The 12,965-nt window shown below is 44.8% G+C and overlaps 1 protein-coding gene across 1 annotated transcript in view; it reads right to left on the bottom strand.

The window, feature by feature from the left end:
• Positions 1–4,965: 4,965 nt before the first annotated feature.
• SEC14L5 (SEC14 like lipid binding 5) overlaps positions 4,966–12,965 on the bottom strand; it is a 31,886-nt gene continuing 23,886 nt past the window's right edge. Inside the window, exons 7-15 of the mRNA XM_059826458.1 lie at positions 10,940–11,129; positions 10,508–10,596; positions 10,027–10,097; positions 9,224–9,395; positions 8,396–8,530; positions 7,855–7,992; positions 6,809–7,054; positions 6,223–6,401; positions 4,966–5,071 (exon numbers count right to left, since the gene is read on the bottom strand). Of these exons, the coding sequence (XP_059682441.1) occupies positions 4,966–5,071; positions 6,223–6,401; positions 6,809–7,054; positions 7,855–7,992; positions 8,396–8,530; positions 9,224–9,395; positions 10,027–10,097; positions 10,508–10,596; positions 10,940–11,129 (1,326 nt within the window). The remainder of the gene's footprint in view (positions 5,072–6,222; positions 6,402–6,808; positions 7,055–7,854; positions 7,993–8,395; positions 8,531–9,223; positions 9,396–10,026; positions 10,098–10,507; positions 10,597–10,939; positions 11,130–12,965) is intronic.

The following is a 12,965-nucleotide window of genomic DNA, read 5'->3' as shown; positions in this document are numbered from 1 at the left end:
ACTTACCTCTGTTTCTGCGAGTAAAGAGAACAGCACACGTGCTTAAATTTTCAGAGTTTACCACAATGTGAACAGTTGCATGAAACCACCAGACACATTCTTTAAAGATGCTTTTTTATTTCCAACATACAGCGATGTACAGCTCCTACCAGAACCTACAAATACTGTCACTAAGTACATTTGTTGTCAAGTAACACATTACAAAGCACTCTGCATTTTGCTAGTGTGCTCTTAAAGAACCTTTGGGGGTTTTTGGCTGAGAAAAATCAGGACTTTGATACATAAAAATGAAGACAGCTCCAAGGGAGAGAAAGTAAGTGCTTGCTAAAAAAATTAATGCCCATTTAACTTACATATGTAACTAATAGCTTGGAAGTGGATGGTGATGGCATTAAAAGCCAATGCATGTCACATGATGCCAATTTAGCCTTCCAAGAGATAAATAATCAGGTACAAGAATCATCACAAAGATGCTGGAGGAATATTAAAGCTAACAGCATGCAGGAATCTTTGACAAATGCTTGTCAGTTTTAGTCCTTAGAGTCTGACAAGTGTTTCCTGCATTGTTTGGCTCACAGTATAAACATTTCAGATTCTAAAGAAGTGTGAACTAGTAAAATGCATTTTGAAAGAAGGGATTCCTCTGCCCTGAGTACGGCTGTGCCTCAGCTACTGCGTCAGTCCATAGCCGCTTCACAGCCGAGTTGAGTGGACAGTCGGGCTCACTGCTTCCTACCAGGAATTCTGAGTTGCAATAAGCGGTATGGATTTATAACAACTGGATTATGGCATTTTCAGTATCTTTTGGTGAATAAACCAATGGGGGGTTACAAATTTTTATTAAAATGGTTTTTTCCTGTTACTGAAAGGGAATTGATAGAACCAAACTGGCCAGCCGTGAGACTGAAGCGAACAAGGCTGCGCCTGCAGCTCTGCAGCAAAGACTTCTACGCAGCCAAAGCGACTGCGGTCACTCCAAATTCCCTCACGTAAGGAGATGGCCATCAGGATCGCTCTTCCCCCACCAGCACAGGAAGCAGAGAAACAACGAGGACGAGGATACGCCCTCGGTGCCTCCCTGCCGACGGTGTGAGAGTGCGTTAGAGTGCAGGTCTACAGCTTAACCCTGGGCACAGGGAAGCGGTAAAGCAGCCAGCACTGCTGCATTTGCACCTTCCCGGGCTAGAGTCTCCCTCGGTCCCTCCACAAGGCTAAGCTCTTCTGTCCATAGCAGTCAAAAAAAGCCCTTTTCAAACCTGAAAAATGGCAGAATGTTTACCCAAAATGACTCAGTTACTGCTTCCCAGCTTTGGCCCGAGTCTAGTCTGACATCCGCCTTCAACGCGTGCCCGCTGGTGACATGCTCCGGTTTGCCTTTCCCAGTCCTCCTGGGCCAGAAGCCAGTAAATGGCGGGATGGGGCAAACCGGTAAGAAATTGCCAAGAATTAATGTTTCACATATGGCCATATTTAATTGTAAACAACGGCACAACACTTTGTACCTACAGCACAGCGTCCTTTCTCTTGAGATCTCGTATCGCACGTTGCACAGGGCAACAGCTCTTTGAGGTAGGTATTGTGTTTTGCATACAGAGTGTTTGAAACAGGGGAAAGCCCCAATTTACGGAGGAGCTATTTTTTAAGTACCCGGCTAGTTACCTGAACGCAACCCAAGCTCCCTGACTTCACTGAGAGCAGCTGCCGCGATACTGCTGGGGAGCAGGGAGGGCCTTGCTGCATCTCTAGCTCAGCACCCAAAACTGGAATCCATTTTTCAAGGTTCTGGCTTACGAGATTTTTGAGATACGAGTGGCTCCCAGGGAGCCAGACTCCCGAACTCCTCCCAGTCTCAACTCACAAGAGGTTGCTGTGAAGAAAACAGTGTGTTTTATTTTCTAAAGCACACCGATGTCATTTTAGGGGGGGAAAGGTGTTTTAGAAGAACTCTGTTTCTCTTGTATCTGCAGTTCACAAAGTCAGGTTTAAAAAACACAGCACCGCATCAGCCACAACATCCAGGCTGTTGCTCCCTCTCTCCTGTTATGTCAACATTCAGGAAAAAAGGGGAATAAACCCCCCAATCTATGGTGGATTATTTAAATTGGTAGCTAAGTAAATTGATAGGTGGAATAACCCAGGCAATTTTGCTTAAATCACAAGCTGCTTCCCAAACAGGCGCGTGCAGCAATCTCTGGTGGGGCAGGAGAGCAATACCACCGAAGAACAAGAGGAAAAGCTATGGCTGGGACGTCCCCGGAGCCAGCGGGAGGGAGCGCTCGGTAGGACCAGCCCTTCATCTCTTCCTGGCTCATTCTGAGACCTGCCGGGGTGCCAAGTTCCAGGTGCCTCACTGACAAGAGTTAAACACCCAAAACTTTTACTGGTGGGAGGAGAACAGCGCATACTATGTTTTAAAATAATAATAAAAAATCCAGTGCGATGGAAGAGATTCTTAACCAGAGCAAACCAAAGGAAACACAGAAAACTGGAATGTTACCACCATGGGATGTGACCAGCCACGTACGAACCAAGCCACAAGAAGCTGAAATCCTGAAAAAGCACAGGGAGGAGAGGCTGGGTTTGCTCTCGATGCTTTGGGAGTCAGCTTGAAACTCTATTTCTAGCATCAGAATTAATTATGGGTAAAGGATTTTACATTAGGGATACACACATGCACTTTTAATTTGGGAAGTCTTGATTTTCCAGAGCAAAGGTAGTACTTTTCCCCTCACTGTCAGACTCCAGTTATGCTGAAATGCCAGAGACAGAAGTTTCTTTCATCTGGGAGAAATGGTAAAGTCCACAGAGCAACTGGGCAACTCTCTGAAATCAGAACTTTCCCGCATAACTAAGTTACCTGTTCTGCTCTCACAGTCAGAGATGCAAGGTGGGAGAGGAATTTCCTTGACTCCAATCCTTAAAAAACAACAAACTAAGCATCTTACATAAACACATCAAGTTCTTCATCTCCCATTGTTCCAAATATTGGGTCTCTCTTCTCCTTTGTCAATGCCTGGTGCTTCAAAGCCAGTAATTAAAAAGGCAGGGTTAGAAGGAACTCGTTTATACGTATGTTGTTCTTAGCTGCACAGATTCCATCAACCTTAATGAAAACTTGGTGAGAGGGAAAGAAACCCCCAAGTCTTTACTGAGAAAGCTGGCCATGGATACACGAATTGCTGTGCTGGAGGAAGAAACCACACTTCCACCACCACCTGTGCTTCCCCCCGCCCCAAGCCCAGAACTGTTTCTGCTGCTCCCCAGCTGGGGAACTGGGAACTCATTCGTTTTAGGCCACATTCGCCGTATTAGGCGACACGAACCACTGGGCTGGGATAACCCGAACGATGGCAGGGGCAGTACCCTCAGGATCCTCCTGCGGGCAGCAGATCTGTGCAGAGGTAACCTCCAGCTGGCAGGGAGGCGGTCTTCACACAGCACAGCTGGATCCTAAAGCAGACATCCATCCACAAGTCCCGCGTGTCGGTGAGCTGCAAATACCACCTAACCGCAACCGAGTATTCGATGCCTATTCTCATTTTGTTGCCACCTAGACAAGAACACGTATAACTTCGCTGCCCAACTGATCAATGGCTCGCTACACCTTTGCTACACATCTACTCTCTGGAATAATCAGCGGAGATTATGGACAGGCATGGTATTTTTGGTGTGTCACGAAGATGCACGATCTTCTTACCGCTCCTGAACTCAATCCTTGCTTCTTAATCCTAAGAAACATCCCTCTGGAGTCCAAAAAGCATTGGACTCTAACCTTACCTTGCAGGAAAAGATAACACACAGCCCTTACACCCCAAGCGCTATGTACGATACAGCCCTTTACGCAAGAACATCCAGCAATCACAAGACTAGAACCTAAAATAGAGAGATTTGCCGGGGCTGAAGACAAGCAGTTATTCCTTTCTAAAACAAAGTTCATCCCATGAAAAACTGTGACTGGATTTAATAAATAGTAATTTTTGAAATTATAAATAAGTTAAAAATTAATTTAAAATAAGCTAGTATTTGAATAAATAGGTTTCAGTAAGTGCTTAAATACATACATGCCTTTTTTTTTTTTAAAGTTTTCTCTTCAAGTTAGCTCATGTTTTAAAGAAGCAAGTTCTATAATACTGCCATAAAATTTTGTGCCTTCAGGAAATAAAATATTGCTTTTCTTAGCCCTTTATCATTTGATTCAGTTCCCATCCACTTTGATGAGATGGGTCAGATCTACTCATTATTGCTTGTAAACCTGAGGAAAAAGGAAAAATAGTCTATCTTTAAGAAAGATGCTGCTCACAGGAGGCAGGTTCTCTGCCTGTACTTTCTAGAAAACCATTTTGATTTTTGTATCTCAGTGGGTTAAAAAGAAAAATCCAAACACATTTCCTAATAACATCCTGTCAGATTGGAACAGGTTTTAGGTTTGACCTGGAACTGAGTTCTGACACATCCTATCTGTATTAAGGTATTTACAGTTTGCTTCAAGTCCCTGCACCTGAAACACCCACTTTACTTTCTGATGTGTAATTGGTACCCTGGGCACCCCAGAAAAACTAGATTAGTTTTGCTACACGTGAATAATCTAGTCCTACAGATCAAACGGATAAGGCAACATCAGTCTCCTCTACCACGCGTAGGAAAAGGACTGATTGGAAAGAGCCCTTTAAAGTTGAGTAATACACGGATTCATGCAAACTGACATTCATCCAAAACCACAATCTGTGAAAAAGACTACTGAGAAATAGGCATCTGATATAAAATTTCTAAATCTGCCATTTAAATTCTAAGTTTTTATGTTTAAAAGAGCTCCCAGAAGCCTCTCTGTGTCCAAATGGCTGCTGCCTGTGGTCACACGAACGACTGCCTCAAGGCTCAGCCCCTGTAGGCTCTTTGGTTTGGTGCACTCTGGGGCAGCCAGGAAACCCCGAGCGGTTTTTCCTTGCCCGCGTAGCCTTGGCCCTGCTATCTAGAAAGATGGGAGCTGCTCTGGGACTGGCTGGAAGATGTCGTGGCTCCGCTCAGCTGGGAAAAGCCGCTGTTGCAAGATTCCAGGCTTGACATGGATCCCCTGGAATGGGACAAAAGCCAGATGTATTTGTTAGGAAGGCAGCTATTGATGGATAACTATACACCTGACAGGAGATCAACTTACACTCTAACGCGCTTGCAAGAGTATTTTATTTTTTGTTCCATCGCTTTCAACTTTGTCTCTAAGAATCTCAGGGTTCCTTTGTGTCATGATGAAAAATTGTCGTAGACATCTTTTTTTTCCTAGCTACAGCTATTATACCTTGTCTCTTGCAGTTATTCTGGGAGCAGGACACAGCTGGAGCCGCTGTGGGGCTGCATTCACTGCCCCTGAGCAGAAAGGAAAACTAAAGAGCACTCCAAATGCAGCTCAGTGAGTGCAGCTGCCACTGCTAACCCGAGAGCTCCAGCTTCAGCATGTCCAGCCACGCTCTTCAGCTCCTTCTGCCGAAGCAGGCTGGGGTCACCGTCGCTGTGACCGCCTGCTGTTCCTGACACATTTTATGCAGGCAGAGCAGCAAGGAACAGGTTTGAATGATCGGAGTGAGGAATTGGCTGCTGCTCTGACTCAACAGGATCTGGCCGGGTCACATTCTCAAGGTAGCCACCTGCCCATCTGCAAGTCTGGTCTACCTAACACTTCTTCCAGCTCCTAGTGAAAGGTTAAGTACTTGCAAAGAATTCAAATTACTGGGTGATTTGAAAAATACTTTTTGCATTAAAGGAGGCTAGGCAAATCCTGCCGAGCTTGATGTATTCACCTATTCAGAAAGGACTCTCCAAGTCACGACTCTCCAAGTCTCCTTCTCAAGTGCCAAACAAAGTATGCATGAAATAGCCCAGCTGATATTTGTTAAGTTACTCCAAAAGTAACTTCTCAAAATGTTCCCAACTAAGATAAAAAAAACCACTCCTCGGCGAAAAACCTCCCCCACTTCAGGTGGCTGTAAGCAAGAACTGAAGCACAAATTCCACTGGTGGACGTACAGCCAAAGGGTCCCTTATTACCTACAGCACTAGAGGAGATTCTTTGCGCAAAATGCCACCACGATTGCATCCACCTTACTTATTATCAATGAAAAACAGACTCTGCAGAAGTCATTGGTATCTGGACGTTTAACTCGCACGCAGCCCTTGTTTGGCTTCTCTATTGCAAGTCGTACAGTAAACCCCCCCCAGCAAATCTCCTACCTGAAGTCCTTGGATGCAAGCACCTCGTAGTAGTATATAAGCTTGCACTTGTGACTGGAAACTTGCAGAGAGGCAAGAACATCATCCACCCGAGGGAGGCTAGTGCCAGAACAGGGCAGAGGACCGTGCATTTTCCACTGGAGAATGTAAAAGCCAGGCCAGCGAGTCACATGAGATCCCTGGAGGAGGAAGAGAGTGCCATCAAGTGACTACCAGGCGTCTTAAGAAATAGATGAATGACTTGGCAAAGTCAGAAGAAAATCCTGAGCTCACTACTTTGGGGAGCATACATCGTTCACTTACTTTTCATGCCTGAGCCACACACCCCTGTAATGCTATTAAAAAAAGGTTATTTTCAAATATCTTATCATCATGGATTATGAAATCCCTTTCCAATGGCTCAGTCTAAATTAGGACTGCAATAGCCATCACTTTTACAGGGAATCGAGAGAATTATGACCACAGCAACTATTTCCAAGCAACACACGATTTCTCATGCCATCAGTTCCTTTCCCTCCCCACCACCAGACCGTTTTGGAGTTTACTAGGACAGTAAGATCCATGCCAGGACCCAAACACATCTGACCTGGATGCTCTCTCCTTCCCGGCAAACCAGCGGAGATTCCATACGGCTGTAATCCACCCCAAGGACCCACGTCTTGTCAATTAGCTGTGTATTGTCCCCAGCAGCAGAGGTACTTGGTAATGTGGCTTCTTTATGACTTGTTTCAGGAGCTCGTTTGGAGTGAAAGAGGCTGAACACCACATCTCCCTTCAGGATGTCAAAGTCCCAGGTGATGACAGATTCCCCTTCTAAAATCTCCACAACTATCTAAGAAGGGAACAGAACAAGCACATTGTAAAGAGTCAGGTCTTCAGATGGCAGCCAGCATCTTCCTCCCCGCTCTGCAAACACGGTTTTCTCTATAATCCTTCAAGTTAAGCCATTGGTCTTGATTCCTAAAGAGGATACAGACTGATTTTCATTGCCACTCTGCCCCAATAGATGGGCTCAGGCATTTTTACCCCATCTCTCCCCTGTATCAGAGTTGCTTGTAAATCATTTGCTAGTTCTAAGAAAACCTCAGTGGACCTGAAGCAAGGCATTCAGGACACAGCAAAGAGCACCTTCGAGTGGCTATGAACTCCAAAAGACACTGCTGCTTTTTCAGGAGTCTAAGCAGGCCATGCCAGAGTTACTCATCGTCAGTGAAGCTAGCAGACTGTTTTGACATTCAAGTGCTCCTTTTTTGGACATTCTCTCTTCTGATGACCCCCGTCAGGATGTTCCCAGTAGATACCTTCTTATATCACCACCATTACTGTCCTAGCTATGCCATTGAAAATGGAAGCTGTACTATCAGAAGGGAAACTGAGGGAGCTTTATTTCCCCAAGAAGGAGGTCCAGAAGATCAGCCCATAGTAGAGACAAGAGATACTGTTTCTCAAACTGCAGTTCTTTATTTCTGCACTTTGAGCTAGCGTTAGCCTTCCCAAGAAAGGCACACTGCTGCTGAACCATCTCGTGGTCACACTTTGAGAGCCCCTTGTTCTAGTCAGCCTTAACAAAAGGAACATATCACCAATACCAGTTCAGCATCTCCTTCAGCCTTATGAAGTTCTGGTTCGTACCTCATGTGGAGCTCCTTTGAGGACACTCGCAGAATGATAGATAGTTTCTGTCCATAACCGGATGTGATCCGAGTTCTCTGGCTCTTCTTCCGTTTGATAAAGTGACTTGGGAACAAGTCCACCTTCTGGGACAGTACACTGGAAGAGTCAGACAAATATGAGGGTTCATACTCATCTAGTGGTAAAGTATCAAGTCATCTGTACCATGAACACTTGCCTGCTGTCAGACACAGAGGATGACACCATCAGCTGGCATAAGATTTCACAGTGGGACTAAGTTTACTTGAACTACAACAATTTAGCTAAGCTCCATTTAGAGAGCTGACCTCTAACCCCCTTCTCCAGGGCAGCATCACCACTTCAGGGTGAAGTCTCCCGTGCACAAATTAACTGCACTGTGCTCAGGGCAGTGGCATCCCAGCCAGAACAGAGGTTTAACGGTGTTTCAGAAGGGAGGGGAAGGCCGGGGTGTTGAGGAGGAGGCAACTGAGGGAGCTTGCACATTGCAGATTCCACCTGCACAACAGGAAGGAAAACTCACCATGCAGTCTCCTCCCAGGAAGTCTGGGATCACGTCTTTGTCCACATAGTCTACCAGCCCTCCTGGACCCTGGTAGTTATTTCCACTGTAAATGAGGAACTTCTGCCTTGTGTTCTCATTAATAAAGGGACTGACCTGAAATAGAAAGCAGACAGAAGACATCACTGTCACTGAGTGAAGTTACAGACAACACTCCTACCATCTTACACGGATGCTTTAGGCTCTAGGCTGGAAGGCCTCATCAGCAGGAATGCAGACCAGCAGTAGTGCAGAGCTTCGCAACTCTGAAGCACTTCCCCAAAGAAAGGGGCAACAAATGGGAAGTGAACTATATCATCATCTCACAACATTTTTCTACTTCATGTAAAATAAGTCTGCAGTCACCGCACCACATATAAACCTCACAAGAAATTTAACAAGCATGTTCTTACATTGCCAGAACAGTCAGCAGGCACCAGGCAGAACCGTATTTATTACTCTCCTCTTCAGTGTCCTCCAGCATAAGATTAAAAAAGTATTTGTTTTTTCCCCCCATCAACATGAAAACCCCCCAAGTTTGGGCTACCACCGCTGCATGAGGATTTGCAGTTTAGGTCCGACATCCTGTCCTGCCCTGGTGGTTGAGAGCCATAAGAATCAGATGAGCTGCAGGCACGCTATGGCTTGCTCTGTAGCCATGCCGTGGCCTCTTTAGGAGTTCAGCCATAAGTTACCAGGAAGCTTTTCCCTCCTTAACTCTTCAAATAAGCAGAATTTACACTGACTGGATGATTTAGCTATTTGTATATGCAAAAGTGCTTATGATCCTGCAGTCCAGATTTCACCCACCAGAGTCCAGAGCACAGGAAAAACCCTGGGTGCTCGCACTATCAATAGTCTCCCCAGAGTTTCAGGGTAGTTGTCCTCTACAACCTCAATTATGCGAAGCAGGGCCTTAACTCCAGGCCGCCAGAGATGCCGCATATTTAGCCCTTCCAAGTCCACCAAACACGTCCAGGACCTGAAATAAACACACAGAAAAAGACCCATCAGAACTTCATTGCACAGCGGCTGCTCAGTTTACAATCCACAAAACATTTCAGTAACACTATAGCCTGTACAGTGAAGCCAACAAGGGAGACCAGCAGTTCCAATAAAAAGTAGATCTCCACTCAGGCAGCAGACAGCCTGAATCCAGTTGAGCTTTCAAGTAAAACAGACACTCAACCCTGAAGGCAAGAACACACACTGTCAGTGTGGAAGGGGGTGAAGGTCTGCAGACCTATTGCTAAAAATAATTTGAAAAGGCATTTTATATGAAAGTGGAATCTGGCAGACAGTTTCCTGTATAAAAAAAAGAATTTCAAGGATCTGGATTTAAATCACAAAGATAGCAAGATTTGATTCAACTGAAACACGACATAAAAAGATGTAAGGAAGAACCAATACTTGCTGTCATATGAAGCTGTAGAATTTATCTGCATTTAAGTCCACTATATATGGTACCCCAAGCCCAGGAACAGCCCGTAACAGACACACACTGCCATCTACAGTTTAACCCTAAGGACGTCATCTAAAACCTTCACAGAAGCATTCTTCTCACGAGGTCAGTTCAAACTCTGTAAGGATACAATAAAACTAACTATACTAACGTGATGGGGCGGCCAAAGGTGTTGGTATTTTCCTCACATCTCTTTTGTCCTTCCTCGTTAATTGACAGAACCTGAAATCAAGCACAGTACAGACTAGGATTAGCCTGAGTATAACTGAGAAACCAGGATAGCCCAGAGATCTTATTTCAAAAAAACCACAGAACCCAGAAGCATACCAGCTTGAGAACTTGCGGCGTACAAAACAGAATAAGTCTATGTAAAAAAAACCCCAGGCTTCTCTGCTGAAAAGTTGTGCTGACCACACAAGGTACAGCTACTGGAAATCCAAGATGAAATATAAGAGTCTCAAGATCAAATGTTATTAGCTGAGCTGCGTGAAAGGGCCGTGGAAAGCTTGCCAGCCACAAAACACAGGAATTATGAGCATCAGGCAGGTAAATTCCTGCTGCACTATAACAAGACTTCTAAACGGCCCAAGGGAAATAGGGTTCCTCAGGCGAGAAATGAAAGCACAACTTACATGTCGCAGCAGTGATTCCTCTCCCAGAGCTTTCACCAAACCTTTTGTGTCCATCTGGCCAAGACGAAGGATGTAGAGTGGTCGTCCATCTTCAAAACAAACACAAGGGTTTAAAGAGGGAAGTACGCTAGTCTCCCAGGCTATCACTCTAGTACCTTTTATAAAAGCCCCACTGAATATTTGAAAAGGATAAAAATCACATCCAAAGGCAACCTTATCGAAGGGATGCTGCTTCGCACTAGCTCTAGTCTGCCTGATCTGTGCAGAGAAAGTAACAAAATTACAGCAAAACGGAGTGGCTATTTACAGGCGTTGAACTGCTTTGTTAATGTTTAAAGTGTCAATATAACTTTCTCCAAAAATCCCAGGTTACTTATGAGGTCCTATAACGCAAACTGCACTGTATCATCAGTGTAAGGGGCAGCTTCTAACCTTTATCTTGATAATGCCATCCTCCAGTGTAGTATTCATCTAAGAGGGCTGGGGGCCTCCATGACTGTAGGATGTAATCCACTTGGTACTGCTTTCGCCAAGACAGCGACTGACAGAGCATTTCTCGAGCCTTCTCAATGTTGAAGTCGCGAGCCCGCAGAAATCGAAGGATATGTTCGTCTTTGGGGATCTGAGAGAAGAGAAAGTCCGAGGATCAGGAATGGTACGTTACCTGTACCACTGTTCCATAAAGCCTGCAGAGCACACACCAGTTTTTAATCTCTTAAAACTAAGACAAATATTAAACCTATATTCCTTCTCCCTCCCTCCTTAACCAATCCAGATGAATGCAGGAGATGGTGCTAGGAGCACAAAAGAAGTGACCAATTCATGGCCCTGTGATATTTATCCGAGTATTGCATATGCACAGGCACAGCCTGGGAGAAGCCTTTCACTGACCCAACTGCCAGAAGCCCCAGCAAACTCTGGGCTGGCTAAAGTTTCCCTCAGTTGGCTATCCACAAGGACAAACAAAATACTGAATGAAAGTAATAGAGCTGCAAGCTTACCTCCCCGTAGGGCAAGTTAGCAGAGGATGGAAAGCATCCATAGCTAACACATTAACCAAGTTAAGCGCTCATTACTCAGAGGGGGATCATGACTGTACAGTCTTTGAATAATTACCCACTAGCACCAATTTCAGCTCTTGTACAGACCCTTTTTTTCTGGTTTGCTGTTGACTGTGCTTCCCTGGTGTTGTTTGAACAGGAAAGCTTTTGAGTTCTTCCACAGGCTTCCCTGCCCCATCACATCACGCTAGCTCTTGCCAAACCAAATAAATCAACCAAAATGATAATATACCCTCTCTCTATCACTCATCCCAACACTTTCTATCAGTAACTCTAGCACCACGGGCACAAAAGCCTTCCCAAACCAAGTCTGTAGAACAGCTTATTCCAACCTCCTTCCAAATCTCCTATGTTCCCTTTACCTGACAATCAAAGAAAAATTGCCAGTAATACTAGATAGCAGGAATCAACAATAACCCTGATAGATTCCACAGAAGCACCAAATTTGACTAAAAGTCTGTCAGTTGCCAAAACAACTGGATTACAGCTGCGTATGTTGTTGATCTCTCAGTCCCTTCACCCCAACTCCCCCAAAAGTATTCAGCCTCATCATGCGCTACATCAAGTTTCCATTAAAAATTCAAGTTCTGTCGAGCAGGGATAGTCTCCTCCGGAGTATCTGCACTGTGCTTAGCACAATGCGAGCAATCTGAGCCCTGCTGTAAGGCAAAAAAAAGCACACGTTCAAGAGTCAAAGCTCTTTTGTTTGTTCACTGACATGCTTAGGAAAACAGAAAGCCGGGAAGAAAGCGGAGCCGCCAGCAGTGTCAGGCTGGGAGCAATCTCAGTTTCACAAGCTGGTATGAAGCTGCAAGAGATATTAAGAATTGATTCCACATTAAGAATGAGTTCAGGCAGCCTAAAGCCAAGCCTAGAAGCACCTGAAGAGGAGATGGGAGATTAATGCTGTTCAGCATATCCTAACACCTTGCAAATACTGCATTTGTATGTCATGGAAAGGAAAAAGGCAGCCTTCCCAAATAAGATCTCAGATGTATTTAGAAGAACGCCACCAAAATTTTCTGCTTTGTAACAAGATTAAAAGACAGCAGAATTTTCGTGAGTTGATTTACATTTGCATTTCTGCTGCTCAGAGAAAGCTGTTGTTCACAAGACAACAGACAAAAGCCACAAACATCTACAACAGCCCCTGGATCTCCTGCAAGTTGTGGGAGAGGGGATGGCTGTTAGAAGGTTTTGCTTCTTTTAATGTTTTAAACCTATATAGTACATAGCTACAGGTAAGAGGCAAGTTCAGTGCTTCTGTTTGGGTCAAAGGCAGGCAGCTCTAAGGGGACATACCTTAATGGAATTAGTCTCTTCATTATCTTTGTCCAAACAAAGCAGTAACTGCCATATGCAAGAAAATGAAGTTTTAATTTCAGCCTGTTTTTCTG

The sequence above is a fragment of the Gavia stellata genome, chromosome 18 (genome assembly GCF_030936135.1).
Source record: "Gavia stellata isolate bGavSte3 chromosome 18, bGavSte3.hap2, whole genome shotgun sequence".
Taxonomy (NCBI): domain Eukaryota; kingdom Metazoa; phylum Chordata; class Aves; order Gaviiformes; family Gaviidae; genus Gavia; species Gavia stellata.
This window is presented reverse-complemented; position numbering and strand designations above follow the sequence as displayed.